Source organism: Equus przewalskii, chromosome 10 (genome assembly GCF_037783145.1).
Source record: "Equus przewalskii isolate Varuska chromosome 10, EquPr2, whole genome shotgun sequence".
In the NCBI taxonomy this organism is placed as follows: Eukaryota; Metazoa; Chordata; class Mammalia; order Perissodactyla; family Equidae; genus Equus; species Equus przewalskii.
This window is the reverse complement of record NC_091840.1, coordinates 41,663,112-41,678,410: the sequence shown is the minus strand read 5'-3', so window position 1 is coordinate 41,678,410 and position 15,299 is coordinate 41,663,112. Positions and strand designations below refer to the sequence as shown.

Sequence of the window (15,299 nt, the reverse complement as noted above, 5' to 3'; positions counted from 1 at the left end):
GGGACAGCAAAGGAAGAGTACGGTCACTCACTCAGTCGGTTATCTAGGTCACCAGGGCTTTGTGAAAGAGAGAACCTCATGTGTAGGGACAGAGCAGTTCCTCTTCTGGTTGTTTTGCAAGCAGTTGTGTCATCCAGCTGGCAATACGTTTAATTGAGATGGGTATCTTTGAAACGGATGCCTCAGCGATCCAAAGCGTATCGTCAGGCACTCACACCACCTTATCCACAGCAGTCGCACCATTTGACCTGCCCATCAGCAGTGCCCAAGGCCGCCTCCTCCACTTCCTCAGCAACCTGTCATCTTCTGGTTTTTTGACAGTCGCCATCCTAAGGGGTGTGAAGTGGCAGACTCACACTTTGCACAGACCCTTCAGTCTACAGTGCAGAGAACAGAGAGCCTCAGACACGTGTCTGGGACTTTGAGTAACAGAGCTCTGAGATGGAACTTTCCCAAGGGCTGCCTCCCACCTCCTTTAGCCCAGAGCGAGGCCCAGGGACTGGATCGTGGTGACCCCACAGTGATGCCAGGCTGCCCAGGTCAACTGTGCCCTGGCACTGTGTCTTGAAGATGCCTCCCTACTGTCTTAATTCATCTGAAAACTCACTAGCCTTGGGTTTGACTGTCGTCCCTCCCTGCAGGCTGGGGGCAGAGGTCCCTGGGGCTCTCCTTTATGGGCTAGAGTCACTGTAACTCACCACCAAGGTATGTGGTGACCCCAAAGTGCTTGTGGCTGGTACTCTAGCTGTCCCTATGTATCCCTGCACTCTGGGAGTTTTTTGGTTTTTATAACAGAACTTTATTGAGATATTATACAGGTAGAGTAAAATGCACGGATCTAGTTTGCTGGATAAGTTTTTACCTATGTAAAACAGCTTCATGACCAGCATCCAGATCAAGCTCAAAACCTGCCAACCCCAGAAGGCTTCTGAGGCCCCTCCAAGGGAAATCGCTATTCTGACCTGTGAGCACAACACATGCTAACGTGTGTCTGACTTCTTCTGCTCAACTGTGAGCTTCATTGATGTTGTTTCCTGTGTCTGTGGCTCATATTCCATCATATGAATACTGCAATTAGCTTCTTCTTTTCCTTGGTGGTGAACATTTGTGTTGTTTCCAGTAGGGGGCTCTGGTGAGTCAAGCTGGTATGAACATGTGTATGTGTCTTTACCTCTCTGGGGTAAATATCTAGGAGTAGAATAGCCAGGACAAGGATAAGTAGATATTTGAACTTACCGCAATCCACCAAGAAGTTTCCAAAGTTATATTATTTTACATTCCAACCAGGTAGTGAATGGGAGTTCCATATCCCAATGATAACATTGTCCCTGTGGTCCCTGGTGTCAGCAAGGATTGCAAAGAATTTCCCCCCTGTTCCCTCCTTTCTGCTCCAGCTGTGCCTTCTGCCCCTTAAATCCAGTCAAATTCTGGGGGATCCAGGAATATGGTGGGGATGGAGGGTAAGTAGGGGGGCCTTTTGGCTTCAGTCTATGGGAGCACCTCAGAGAAGTCAGTCTTTGCAAATTCTGGTGCATCGAGTGAAGGGTAAGAAGGAAGAGGGGTGCAGACAGATGTGCGGCTCTGGGGCGCCTTCTACCCACTGGGGCCTGAATGACCCTGAACTTCTCATCCCTGGCTTTACCCCTGGGCCTCTCCCTAGCTCACTGCAGTGACCTGCTTGATATCACTGTTCCCAACCCACCCCCACTGCCCCGACCCAGCCTCTCCTGCTCGACTCTCTCATCAATCATGTCCCTTAACCAGGTGCTAGAGCCAATGAAGGACAGTTTATTTAATATGTCTCCCCTATCCCATATCACTTGGGATGTTCTCTTATGTCCAAGACTTCTCCTGTCTCAATTCTGAAGCCCAGACAAGGCGAGGGAAGAGACGAGAAAAAGGAAATGAGTTCATAGAGAGGGCGCAGAAGCTCCCAGGGCACCACAATACTCCTGGACAACAATCTCCATTATGATGCTTTCTCTTTGCAAAACATTTCTTCCTAATGATTATGTTTTTATACAAAGAATAGAATTGAAAAGGGAGACATACTTTTTTGAGAACCTAAGTATCCTCATATAGCTCAGGCTGCCACATGTGAGCTGTGTGACCTTGAGTATGACCCTTAGATTCTCTGAGCATTGGTTACTCTGTGTGTAAAATGGATATAACCAGGCCTTCTCACCACCACCACCACCCCGAGCACAGGCATGTGCAGCTACACAGGCCCTGTCCAAAATCCCCAATGTTTTCGGAACGCTGACTGAGCATCCTCAGGAGACAGTTACATACTAATGGGCAGAATCGTCTAGAAACTCACTGTCATGTCAGTGTGGTCAGGTTCTTTGAACTTCTATGAGCCAGATATGATTCAGTCTCAGGGGTGCAACGCAGGAGGAGAGAGGAGGAAGGGTCACTGGGGTGGGGAATTTCCACTTCCCTCTCTCCAGGTCCCCCCTCGCCCCTCCTGTCCCAGGACTCAACCTTTATCTCTCTAGATCCGCTTCCTCTTGCTCCTGGCTCCCTCCCATTGAATAACTGCCAAATCGCAATCACATTTATATCTCTGTGGAGTCCTCCCCAGTGCAGAGAACTGTCCAGCTGGTGTGAAAAGCAGTGGTGGCCACAGAGGAGGCGGAGAGATGGTCTTCACCTGTGCCCAGCCTCCCTACCTGAACCCAGTGAGTGCTGGGCTGTGGGTGTGGGGCAGTGCTGGCCCGGGGAAAGCAGCTCTGGGGTTCTGAGGAAAAGACTCTTGGGAGGCAGGAGGTGGGTGAGGGGGCATCTAAAGAGAACACAAGAAGGGCAGGAACGCCAGATGGGGCGATCCTGACACAGCCTCTGCTCCACGCTGGTCTCCCCTGTGCCTCTAAGGACTGGAGGATGATGAGCATTGGGACTCAAGCATGTGACAAAGGGTTCCTGAGTTCCCTCTGGGGGCCTGGTCCTATTGCTGGTGGAGGGGGTAGAAGACAGGCGTGAGTACTGACGAGAAGAGTGATGCTTTGTTTGCATGAAGAGCAGTAAACAGGACTTCTGGGGAGGGTGACAACACAGCATGGCAGTCGAGGGCACTTACTTTGGAGCTGGCCTTCCTGGGTTCAGACACCGACTAGCTGGATGACCTCAGGCAAGTTCCTTTGACCTCTGTGGGCCTCAGTTTCCATGTCCGTAGAATGGGGTGACCCTGTCCCCCTCCCAGGGTTGGATAGAGGGAGGCAGCATCTCTAGGGTGCCTACATGTGCCCGGCACACACGGGGCTTCGGAAAGGCTCAGTATTGGCAGGAGTCTGAGCACAGCAGGGAAGGCCCCCAAGGAGCTGGTCCTCCCTGAGGTGAGGTAATGATGCCAGGGCGGGTTCAGGGTGTCTGCAGAGAGGCCGTCTCGGGCGTGAGAGGAGTGGGACTGTCCCTGCAGTGTGGGGCACAGAGGGCGGCCTTTTGCACCTTTGTGTCAACTGTGTGGAGGCCCTGTCTGCAGGCGGCCTCGTTTCAACCCCGTGAGGCTTGTCAACCCCACATCACACAGGGAAGAACTGCGGCTCAGAGAGGTTGGGGCCACTGGACACAGGTCCCGATGGTAAGAGGCAGAGAAGGAAGGTGCCTTGATTCACCCCAGAGGAGAGAGGTGCCTGCAGAGAGTGATAATGGGGAAGGCAGGCAGGCGGCAGGGCCTCTGGGACAGAATGTGTCCCCCAGGGTGTGTTCTCCATCAGATGGGGACCCTGGAGACTAGGCCAGGCCCTGCAACTGTATCATTCTGCTGACTGGTTTTTACTTTCCAGTCCTTGAATTCAAAGCCAGATTTTTCAAATCAGGACAGTCCTCCTGTGGGCAGCAGAGAGCTCAGACAGGGCCTTGGAGTCTGGACAGGAAAGCGGACGGGTGCAGTCCCCATGGGCACCGGGAGCTCCCTGGGGACCTGGTGACGTCCAGCAGCTGGGACCACCCTGCTGCCTCCTAAGTGCTGCGGGAAGGGCAGGCGGCCAGCTGTGCTGCTGAGACCCAGCTCCTCAGAGGGACGGGACGAGGCTGTGACTACAGGCAGGACAGGACGCACTGTTTGGTCCAGGGAAGCGCTCAGTGAGCCAAGAGGGAGGATGTTCTGTGCTTCATGGTGAGAAGGAGGCTGTGTGGCGGTTACAAGCACAGGTGCTGGGGTTCAAACCCCACTCTATCACTCACCAGCTGTGTGGCTTTGGGAAAGTTACCACACCTTCCTGTGCTTCAGTTTCCTCATCTGTGAAGGTGGCACTAATGGCCTGGGTTGTTGTGAGAATAATGAGGAAATGCAGACAGCAAAGGTCACCACCAGAAGGGCCTCGGGACCTCTGGGCAGCAGCGCCCTCTGGCGGTAAGCCTCGCACTGCCTCCTGCAGGTGAGCCCCTCTGCCAGGGGGGCTGGGGGCCCTCTGGTGACACTGGGCCTCCAGAAGGAGGCTGCCCACCCTCTGGCCTGTAGGGCCTGGCTCTGCTGTCGGCGCTTCTGGACAGGAAGGGAAGGAAAAGTTCTCAGGCTCCAGGCACGGCCAGAGGAGAGAGCAGTTCTGACCCGGCACAGGGATGAAGTCACCTGATGCCAACAGCTACCGCTGTCAGGCCTGCGAGCCAAGGGCTTTCCGGCCGGCTCCTTGTCTAATCCTCCCAAGACCACGGCCAGGCTAGGGCTCTGGTGCCGCCGTCCCACAGAGGGAACTGGGTACAGACAGGTCAGTGACCGCCCAACAGCAGAGCTGCCAGCACGGGAGCTGGAGGCGAGCCCAGGCCTGTGGACCAGAAAACCAGTGCAAAACCCACCCTCCTGCGCCATACAGAGCAAAAGTGAGTGTTGTTGCCTGCCGAGATCCCTCCCTCACACACACACACTCACACACACACTCACACTCAGACACACACTAACACACACTGGTCATAAGTCCACAGCAGCCCGGTTGGCCAGGCTTAAAACAACACAAATTTGTTCTCTCAGTTCTGGAGGTCAGAAATCGAAAACCAAAGTGTCAGCAAGGCTGGTTCCTTCTGGAGATTTCAGAGGAGAATGTGTCTTCTCTCTGCAGGTCACCCCCTTCTCTGGGATAATCCAAGGGGGTCTCCAGGAGGGACTTGAGATCACTGTCCGTGGAACTGTTTTACCCTCCAGTGGAACCAGGTACCTGGAACTCTTGTTTCTCTGCAGCCTCGCCCCTTAGCAACCCATGGTGCCTGTCAGCTCAGGATGGTTCACCCAGCACCCTCTGAGCTGCCTGCACCTGGACATGCCAGATGAGTAGGACCCGGCCCTTGCCAACACTGAATGGCACCACTGCCGTCTGCCAATAGCGTGCTGGCACCATTAACATAGAGTCCCCGTAGACATAGGGATGACGGGAGCTCGCAGCCTAAGGAGAGAAGCGGGCAAGCCCAGAGGCAGGCGATCATGTTACAGGGTTGAACTCTGCGCACTCTGACCCAGAAGAGCAAGATCTCCCTTCCTCTGTTTCCCGAAACTGCCCTCATCTTTGGAACCCTCATTCAGCTAATGTTCAAACATTTAAAGTTGCCATCAAATGTAATTTGATGAAAATTCTCATGCCAGGAGAGCTCATATTTGTTCTACGCCTCCTACTGTATCTCATTTTATTTCATTTTTATTTTATTTTAGTTTTTAGTCATGCCTCCCCTTTTAGACCCTGTGTTTGTAGGTATATTCCCATCAATTCCACCTGTGCTTTGAATTTCTTCTCTTCTTTCCCAGTTGAGCAGACATGGGCACACCTCCAACCAGTGTTCACTTGGTGCTGAGGGCTCTTTTAGGCACTTTTCCCATTTCTGTCTTTGACATGAATTTTTAATTAGTGTCCAAGACCTATGCTTCTTGCTGGTGGGATCAACAATTTACCCAATTTGTACTTATTTTTAGGAAAATCACACTGTGAAGGAAAAATGCAATAATTGTACAAAAACACACTAAGCGCTACATGGTAACGAGAGTGACAACAGACTGACGATCGCCAGTCACCTGCAAGTTCCCAGAGAGACACCCGTCAAAGTCGATCGAGGCTCCCCCGTTCCTGCCATTGGTGTAAACCAGGCTACAGGTGACTCTCTGATTTCCCTCGTCTAGGTTTGCTGTGAACTTTCAGACAGGCCGCAGTGGTGATGACATTGCCTTCCACTTCAACCCACGGTTTGAAGAGGGCGGGTCTGTGGTCTGCAACACAAAGAAGAAAGGACTCTGGGGGCTGGAGGAGAAGAAGACACACCTGCCCTTTCAGAGGGGGAGTCCCTTTGAGCTCAGCTTCCTGGTGCTGAGCTCATGTTTCCAGGTGAGCAAGAACTCTGCCCCGCTCCCTCCCGCTGCCCGTCTCCTCAGAGCTAACAGACCTGGGGAAGAGCCTTTAAATAACCACACGCATTGAGATCTGGCTGAGTAACGCCATAGACAGATGACAGGACCATTTCCTTTAAGGGTGTTACTGATGGCTGCAGGCTCCTTACACACCTTCACCGGCTCTTCCAGGAGCACCTATTGCTTCTTTTACTCAGGGGCTAAGAACCAGACAAGTCACCATGGACTTTTTTGGCCTCCTGGGGCTTTAAAATCTGAGTTCATTCCGTTCTTCTGCTGTAGTCATTGGTCCATCCAAGTCCCTGAGAACATTTGTTTTTTTGGCCATATTGTTGCAAGCTTTATCCAGGTTCTAGTAATGGCTAGCAAGGCATTGCAAATTGCTTTTGCTAGCAGAGTTCCGTCTCTGGGCTTAGGAAGATGGGTAGAGATGAGTATATCGGTGTCCACGCATCTCTGTGAAGGTGCATGTTCCCATCCCTGCCATATGCAGCCTGAGGTCGCCTCTCCTCTGTTCCCTATGAACATTTTTATGCATATTTAAATAACACCCAGGGGAGCTATGATTAGACAGAAAACAGACTGCAATAAACAACCATAAGAACTAAAAAGCCAACAAGGAGAGCCAAGCAGAGATTGAGGTTGGATCACAGGCATGTTCCTGTAACTGACACAGCTCTGGAGCCCGGTGCCCCTGACCTACAAGGCATGGATGGTCTTAGTTTCTAGAAGCAGGGGTCCCGGAGGCCCAGGTGTGCTCCCCGCCCTGGCCTGGGACCCCTCTCCTGGAACATGCGTTCAACTTGGCAGGTGATGTTGAATGGGAGCCTCTTTGTGCAGTACCCACACCGTGTGCCCTTCCACCACGTGGACACCCTCTCTGTCACCGGCGCTGTGCAGCTGTCCTCCATCAGCTTCCAGGTCAGATGGTCCACCTGGCACCTGTCCCAGGGGCTCGGGGCAGGCTCAGTCTAGCTGTGTCTAGGCCCTGTTGGGTGAGTCCAAACTCCACTTGTGACTCTGGGGACACATCTTCAGTTCTCGTGTCTCATGCTTCTTGTGTCACTGTCTCTGTCTGGAACCTGTGCTTCAGTCTCCAGATTCCTAGTCCACTCCTCTCTGTCACTCTCTATTTCCACTCTGGTTAGGAGGCCGTGTGGGTCCAGAAAGAACCAGGCTTGAGAGTCCAACTGAATCCAGCTCAGATCCCAGCTCTGCCGTCCTCATTGGCTGTGGGATCTTACACAAGCGACTTGGCCTCTCCCGGCCTCAGTTTCCTCATCTGTGGAAGGGGCATAGTTGCTGCTGCCCCTCAAGGTTTTGTGTGAGTTCATGGGGCAATAAATGTCAGAGGCTACAAAATGGACCACATGGGACTATACCAGGGTCTACTTGGCCTTCTCTGTGTTTTAAAATTTTTGTACATTTTGCCAGCGTTTAAAAGGTCAGAGCAAGTTATGCGATCTGAGAAAGTTGTCCAGGCAGGATCGTGGCGGTGCTTACCCATCAATGTGAATAGACTTAGAGCCACTGAACTCTAAACTTAAAAATGGTTAAGATGGTAGGCTTTATGTGTATTTTACCTCAATTCTTAAAAAAATGTCAGGAAATAGCACATGGAAACCTTGATTTCTGGCCTTTCATGAAAACTGAGAGGACTGGGGTGTGCTGGGCCCACATTCCCGCAGGGCCCCCGGAGGCTGGACTGGAGCTGTTGTTACCACTTTCGGTACTGAGTATGCTCCTGAGACGGGGACAACACACAGAGGCCCTGGAAAAATACGAGCTCATCTCTCTTACTTCCTCACCTCTCTTATTTCTCCCTACCCAATTGTCTCCCCTACAGGGTAGGAGGAGAGAGAAGGAGAGAGATGGAGACAGAGAGAGAAAAGGAGGGTGAGAGGAGAGAGAGAAAAAGAGAAAGGTATATATATAGAGAGAGAGAGGGCACCATCCTGCTGTCACCTCCTGGAGCCTAATCATCCCCACTGCCCCTCCACGTGGTCCTGAGCACCCTCCCGCACCCCACCTGCCTGACTCTCTCCCTCTGAGCTCAGTCCCTGCCTTTCCACTCTTCCTTGGCTTCATTAATGCTTCTCTTCACCCCTGGTGCCTTTTACTTTAACAGAACACCCGAGCAGCCCTGTCCCGCCTGCCTTCTGCACGAGGCAGTTCTCCCAGGCTGCCCATTTCCCACACAAACCCAATGGGCACAAACCCCAAGTGAGTTAAACAAGGAAAGTCCGGGAAGTGGAGCAGTTAGCAGGAAGGTCAGAGGGTCCCAGGGGCTGGCTCCGGCCAGCAGGCCAGCCAGGGCCTAGGGCCCCACCAAAGGTTGCTTGTCTCCCTCGACCAGGCACCCACAGCCGGGACCTGGGAGTCGTTCTGGTTCTTTCCTCCCTCCCCTAATCTTTCTCCAGGGCACCAACGCCTCTCCCTCCCACAGCCACTGCCCTGGTCCAGGCCCCCTGACCCCACGTCACGAGGACCGTGGTCTAGTTCCCACTCCCCTCACACCCTCCCACTGCGGCAGTGACCTTCCTGTAAGCAAATCTGGTCACATCCTCTCCCTGCTTAGAAATCCTGAGGGCCCATGTCCTTTTAAACAAAGGCAAACTCCCCAGCAGGACATGCCACATCCTCCCCCGTCTGGCCCCAGGGCAGCGCCCGGCCTCAGCCCTCCCCATGAAGCTCACACAGCCTCCACTGCTCACTCAAGGCTCTATGGGGCCACCAGGTTTCTGAACATGCTGTCCCGGGGCTGAAAGCACCATTTGCCACCTCACCTGCTACCAACGCCTAAAGGCCCTTCAGTGCTCTGCTGAAATGTCACTCCTCACGGGCATGTTCTCTGGATGGAGGAAAGCTGGATGACTCTCCGTCACTGCGTCTCCATAGACTTTGCATGTCACTGTACAAGGACCACATCCCCGTGTAACTGTGCTTCCGTGTCTGTCCCCGTCACTCCACCCACTCCTTCCCTCCACCCCTGAGCCTTGAAGGCTGGGACTGTGGCTTGCTCAGTGTGTATCCCTAGCACTCTGCACAGTGCCGGGCACACAGGAGGCACCGGGTAAGTGAATGTGGATTGTGGTTTGCACGGGCAGTAGAAGAGGAAACCATTCAGGGCAAGAAGATCAGTCAGCTCAGGGGCACAGGGTTGAGGACAGGAAGGGGAGCAGGGCCCGGCCCCCTCTTTGGTCCCAGAGCAGTGGGGGCAGGGAAAGGGGTGTCTGTCCACCCAGCCCTCCTGTGGCCCACCGCAGTCCAGCTCTGGCACCTGCCTCCTACCACACTGACTGCAGGACTGGTGGGGCTCCAGGGAGCCCTTGCAGGGCAGCCTCACTTGGGCCCTGGGCTGGGGAGGACAGGGTGGGTGGACACAACCACACAGAACTGGGCACCATTTTGGACTTTATCACTTGCTCCCTGGGCAAGCTTAGGCAAGTTGCTTAACCCTCCTGAGCCTGATTGCCTCACTAGTGGAACAGGAGCTAAGCTTGCCTCCCTCAGAGAGCACTGCAGCCCGAGCCTGGCACACCACAGGCCCTCTGTAAATGCTAGTCCTCACCTTCTGCATGAAATATGGCCCTGGAAGCAATGGGAGCTGAGGGAAGCTGGCTGGTCTGCATCGGACAGGTCCTCCTCTCCTTCTGGAGGCGCCAATGGGGATGTTCCCCTCCTCCAACCCTGGCCCCGCCCCTTCCTAAGCACAGTGAACCTGGGAGGGCGGGGAGATCTGGGGCCTCAGGCTCAGGAAGGCTGATGGGAGCAGGAAGGAGGCGAGGGCCAGTCAGGAGGGCATTTCTGACCTCAGTCTCTGCCATGGTCTCACCCTCGTGTGGCACCGAGGTTCACCGCTGTTTTGATTTCCTCATCCTGTTCGTCTCCAGGGATCAGGGCGACCAACCCTGCTCCCCCATATCCAGCCTGTTGCTCTCTCTTCGGAGCCTCTTCATTTTGGTTCTTCCTGTGGGTGCAAAGGAGGAGGCAGGGCAGGGCATCAGTCGTGTCCCTTAGGGACAGTGAGGCAGAGCCCCTAACCAATTGCCTGGCTAAGTGGTGGGGGGAGGGAGTTGGGTGACCCTGATGAATTGGGAAACACCCAGAACTCACTTCTTGGCTCAGTCCTCTGCCACTGCGGCAGCCACAGAATACCGAGGCCCCACCTTCCATCCTCCTGCCAAGTGAGGCTGTGCTAGAGAAACTCCACTGAGAAGAAAAGTGGGCCAGAGGCTACAGTGCAGCCATATTTCTTCTCCAGAGGAAACTTTTGCCCCTCCCTCATCCCCTGAGAGAGGAAATACCCCTATCCTCCAATTTTGGGGGTCTGGTTGGGGCCATAGGGCCGGTTACCCCCTCAGGATTAACTGACTTCAGATATTGTGTTATGTGGTGCCCTCTGGTGGCAGGTGGTGGTCTCCATGCTGGGGAGGGCTGCTTAAAACCTGGGTTTCTTTCTTCCAGAAGCAAACAATGATCCACAGGGAGCTGAGCGCCCCTCAACAGATGTCAGAGGTGAGTCTGAAAGCTCTGGTCAGATCACAGCCTCAGGCGTCCCCCTTCCCCAAGGGCTGAGTTCTCTAGTCCGAGTCACGAAGAAAGCAGTTTAGCAAGGGAATGGGGACATGGGGGCCGGGCCTCTGCTCAGAAGACAGAGAATGAAACTCTCCTGGGGACAGCAGATTCTGGAGGTGGCTAGACTGACCCAGTGGCCCCAGAGGCAGGTCCTTTCGGCACCAGCAGGAAATCGGCTCCTTCTGTCATTGAGAGGGAGTGCAGTGGTCCAGCATGTGGAGAGGAGGCCCTGCATCCCGAGGACGAACCCCAGGATGTCCCTGCTGCTCACAGGATGGAGCTGCTGCTCCTCCTCCTGCCAGTGCACATCAGACGGGAGGCCTGGAGTCAGTGGGGCTGCCCTGGGTGGAGGGGCAGGTGACATTTATGGGGTCCAGGACATGGCAGGAAGTCCTGCCAAGACTGACATGAGAACGAAGGTGACAGAGAATCCAAGGGCTGAAGCCTCCCGATCTCAGTGTCACATTGGAGCATCCCCGCTCGACTGTGTGGGGCTCGTGTGTGTGTCACGCCCACATGAATTATCCGCTTTCAACAGAATCCCACCTTCCCTCCTATGGGCTATCCCAACCCAGCCTACATAACTGTGTTCTCAGGGTGTGTAGAGGTTTTCTCTGCGTTGGGCAGGGTGGGAGACGAAGAGCAGTGCCAGCAGTGAAGCAGTCCTCCAGGAAGCTGAGGTTCCTAAAAACACCCAAGTAAACGAGAAGACTCTTGACAGGAGCTTCACTTTTAACATCGTCCCTTCACTGTGAGCATAGGAAGTGGCCTTCCCTTCTCAGCCCAAGTGTCCTTCTATGTCCGGCTAAAGATCTTTTTGCAACAGTTTAAGCTCATTCATTTGAAGAAGGCTGGTAAGTTTTCATCTGGCATTTACTGAATTAAGAAACGATATCATGGAGTTCTTTCTTGAAAATATGTTACTCACAGGCACGGTTGTCAAACTCAGTTGACTGTCCAAATTCATGGAAATTGGGACAAAGTGCCCCCTGCCATGGTGGCTGCTCTGGCTGCCGCTGGCTGACCCTTCCCTCTCCTCCCAACAGATGAATCCATTCTACACCTGCATCCCGGGTGGCCTGTACCCCTCCAGGAGAATCATTGTGTCGGGCACCATCCTGCCCAACGCTCAATGGTAAGCTAGGGCTCTCGGGGAGGAGAGAGACAGCCCAGGGTCATTCTGGCCATCGCCCTGGCTCTGGGTGGGCTGGGGAGGGGCAGGGACCCGGAGCTCAGTGGTTAGAGGAGGTCCATGTGAGCTGTCCACCCCCAGGTTCCACATCAACCTGCGCTCTGGGAGTGACATCGCCTTCCACTTGAACCCCCGTTTCAATGAGAACTCTGTGGTCCGCAACTCACTGATCAACGGCTCTTGGGGGCATGAGGAGAGAAGTCTGTGGGGACCAATGCCCTTCATCCAAGGCCAGAGCTTCACGGTAAACTGCCCCAGCCCGCAGCTCAGAGCGGCTCACATGGGGCAAATGGAGCAGGAGAGGGGGCATTGGGGGTCCCACGAACAAGATGGGAGCTGATGCCTCTGGGGTGAGGGCTGTGCACAGAATAAGAAAAAGTGTTCAACAAATTGTTGCCATTATTTTCCTGTTACTGTCCCACATGGGGCAGGTGGTGCTATCTGCTGTTTACAGATGAGGAAACAGACTCACAAGTGCAGGTTACTGGCCTGAGGTCACACAGCGATAAGTGCCAGGTGGAGCCCAAGAAGGAGGTGTCCTCCCTTTATTCACTCACTCACTCATTCATTCCACAATCATTTCAGCTATTCTATCAGACCTACTTTGTGCAGGAAGCACCCCGGGTGCTGGGGGTACAGCATGGAGAGGACAGACGAGGTCCTGCCCCACGGAGTCAGCGGTTTAGGAGGCAGACGAAGCAGGACACAAACGGCATGGACAGACCCTTGCTGATAAGAACAGGTGCTCTGCAGAAAGCAAACAGAATAGAGGGATAGAGTGAGCCCCGGGGCAGGGTCCACGCTGCCTTAGACTTGACAGCTCTCCGAGGAGGCCACTGTGCCCTTGAGACCCCAGTGGCAGAAGGAGCTGCCTCGCAAAGATCTGCGGGTGTGTTGGGGCAGGCAGCTGAGGGAGCCACTGTTACTGCAGAGGCAGAGTCCTGGGCGTGGCCTGTCTGGGACCATGGGGCGGGGGCTCCCAGGTGGACAGTGAGGACAGAGAGGTGTGGCTGTGGCGGCTGAGGCCTGCCTCACACAGAGCAGGTGTCCTCAGCCCCGACCACATAGTCAAATCCCCAGGAGCTTAAAGAAGGGAAGTCAATGCCTGGGCCGGTACAGGCCAACGTGGGGGTGAGCCTGGGCCTCTGTATTTGTAAATCTGCCCTGATGCTCCTCCCCCAGGGTTGAAATGATTGATGTCGGGCTGTGAGGACCACGGAAGGGAGTTGGGATTTTAATACAGTGTGTTGGTGTGTTTCAAGCCAGGGGGACACTATACTTTGATTTCTAGATAGCTGGGTGACTGTGAGCAAGTGACTTAACTGTGCCTCAGTTTCCTCATCTAAAAATGGGCTAATAGTAACATCAATCTCATAGACATGTAAGAATGAAATGATATTTGTGTTTATAACATGCTTAGGACAGTGCCTGGTGTGCATGTGTGCAAGTGTCAGCTATTGCAATGGGGATGATGACATTTTCACAGACGTGCTCCGAGGGCCTCCAGGAGAAAGTTTGGGGTGGAAAAGACAGGTTAGGAGGCTGGCGCTGCAGGAGTGCAGGCACAGAGCCCTCCTGTGCGCCAGGTTCTGGGGACAAGGACGGACAAGCCAGCGTTTCTGCCCTGGAGGCTCAGGGTCCAGTTGGAGAATGAGGATGGGGTGGGAGACATGGCCTGAAGGGGCTCCTGACTCAACTAGCGGGGCGACAGGAGGTGGGGAAGGCAACGAGGGCTCGCCTTCCTGGAGGGAGGGGGAGAATCCTGAAGGGTGAGGAGCAGTCACCCGTGTGGGTTAGGAGAACAGAGTTGGGAGCACAGGAGGAAGGGCAGTCTTGGTGGTGGGAACAGAATAAGCAAAATTACAGGGGCTAGAGAGCCCGGGGCGGGTTGAGTAAAGAAGGGATCCTTCAGAGCTGCTAGAAGGCAAGTGTGGGGTCTGCTTGATTAAGGTGCCAGGAAGGCAGGAGGGAGGGAGGGAGACACAAGCCTGCCTTTAGTCCTGAGGACTTTCCAAGTGAGTGCAAATGACGTGGCCTCTGTGTCCAGGTGCGCATCACGCGTAAAGCCCACTGCTTCAGGGTGGCCGTGAATGGAGTGCACAAGTTTGACTACAACCACCGCATGAAGAACTTTTGCGCCATCAACGTCCTGGATGTAGCGGGTCACATCCGGCTGACCCATGTGCAGTTATAGGCGGGATCCCTGGCCTGGGCTCGAGGGCTGGGGCACGTTGCAGTCTGGATCTGCTCATCACCTCCACCTTCCCCGTCCCTGCCCCAGCCCCAACCCTGCCCAGCCTGCCAAGGGTCTCTTTCCTGGGGAGACCACGCCCTTGTCTGGCCCTGCTGAGGCTGCAGCCAGCCTGGAGTGCCTAGGGCAGCTGGCTGGGAACGCTTTGCTCAGTAGGGGCAGGACCAGGGGCTCCAGCTGCCCAAATCCCTCCCTCCAAGGAGAGGGGTGGTCCACACAGGCTGCAGCCCCAGGTTCAGTCCCCTGAGCAGTAAGGGAGGGTGCTGGGCCTTCCCAAGCACCCGACCCAGGCCCCCACCCCGTCTGCCTCTCAGCTGCATCCCCAGCCCAGTCAGCTCCAGTCAGTCCCAGGCCAGCAGCTCTTCACTCCCCAGGGGAGGCGGTCTCCTCGGCCCCTCCCTGTCTCCCAGCTTCAGCCTCTCCTGCACCTGCACCAGCCCTTCCCCTGTGCCGGGAAAGCTCCCTGATGACACCCCGCTGGTTTCCTCCAACTGATGGGACCCTTAATCCAGGGGGCTCTCCCCTCTCCGTGTCCTTCAAAGAAATAAAGAAAAAGGCTTGTTGGCACACATACAGGCTGGTTGTGGTTTATTAAAAGACAGTTTGGAGCCTCTGGAATTGGAGGATCCTGGCTGAGGGGAGTGGGAGGAGACAGTGTAGGCTCATTTTGATGGGGGGTGGGACCTGACATCCACACCTGCTCCTAGTGGGTCCCCCACAAACCCCTCAAGGGTGCGGGAGAAAGCAGGCCGGGCTCAGGCTCTTGGGCAGGAATCTCTGAGGCAGGAAGCTGGGGAACAGAGGTGAACCCAGGAAACAGGCCCAGATGGGCCAAGGGCTGGGCCAGAGCCTGTGGGGGCAAAAGCAGGGCCAGGAGTCTGGATGGCAGGGCCAGCTCATCAGAACCCTGTGACCAGTGGGAGGAAGTGGCAGTGGGGTCAGAAGAAGCT

General features: G+C 54.8%; 2 protein-coding genes across 3 annotated transcripts in view; both read left to right on the top strand.

The window, feature by feature from the left end:
- Positions 1 to 15,299, top strand: part of LOC103567002 (nitric oxide synthase, inducible-like) — a 198,907-nt gene that overhangs the window by 115,851 nt on the left and 67,757 nt on the right.
- Positions 2,512 to 14,967, top strand: LOC103567976 (galectin-9B-like). 2 transcript variants are annotated; one of them, XM_070560862.1, is made up of 8 exons: positions 2,512 to 2,681; positions 5,058 to 5,149; positions 6,104 to 6,305; positions 7,139 to 7,249; positions 10,796 to 10,846; positions 11,953 to 12,041; positions 12,180 to 12,342; positions 12,684 to 14,136. In XM_070560862.1, exons 1-8 carry the CDS (start codon positions 2,643 to 2,645, stop codon positions 12,873 to 12,875), a joined length of 939 nt encoding a protein of 312 aa, XP_070416963.1. In that variant the 5' UTR covers positions 2,512 to 2,642; the 3' UTR covers positions 12,876 to 14,136. The 2 variants fall into 2 exon arrangements, with proteins under 2 accessions (XP_070416963.1, XP_070416964.1); XM_070560863.1 differs by lacking the exon at positions 12,684 to 14,136 and adding an exon at positions 14,146 to 14,967 and having other exon boundaries at positions 2,519 to 2,681.

What these genes read in the sequence shown, in the direction of transcription:
- LOC103567976 (XM_070560862.1), top strand. Translation starts at nt 2,643, where the DNA reads ATGGTCTTCACCTGTGCCCAGCCTCCCTACCTGAACCCA. An exon ending in AGCCTCCCTACCTGAACCCA is followed by an intron (nt 2,682 to 5,057) that starts GTGAGTGCTGGG and finishes TTCTCTCTGCAG; the next exon opens with GTCACCCCCTTCTCTGGGAT. An exon ending in TGCTGAGCTCATGTTTCCAG is followed by an intron (nt 6,306 to 7,138) that starts GTGAGCAAGAAC and finishes TCAACTTGGCAG; the next exon opens with GTGATGTTGAATGGGAGCCT.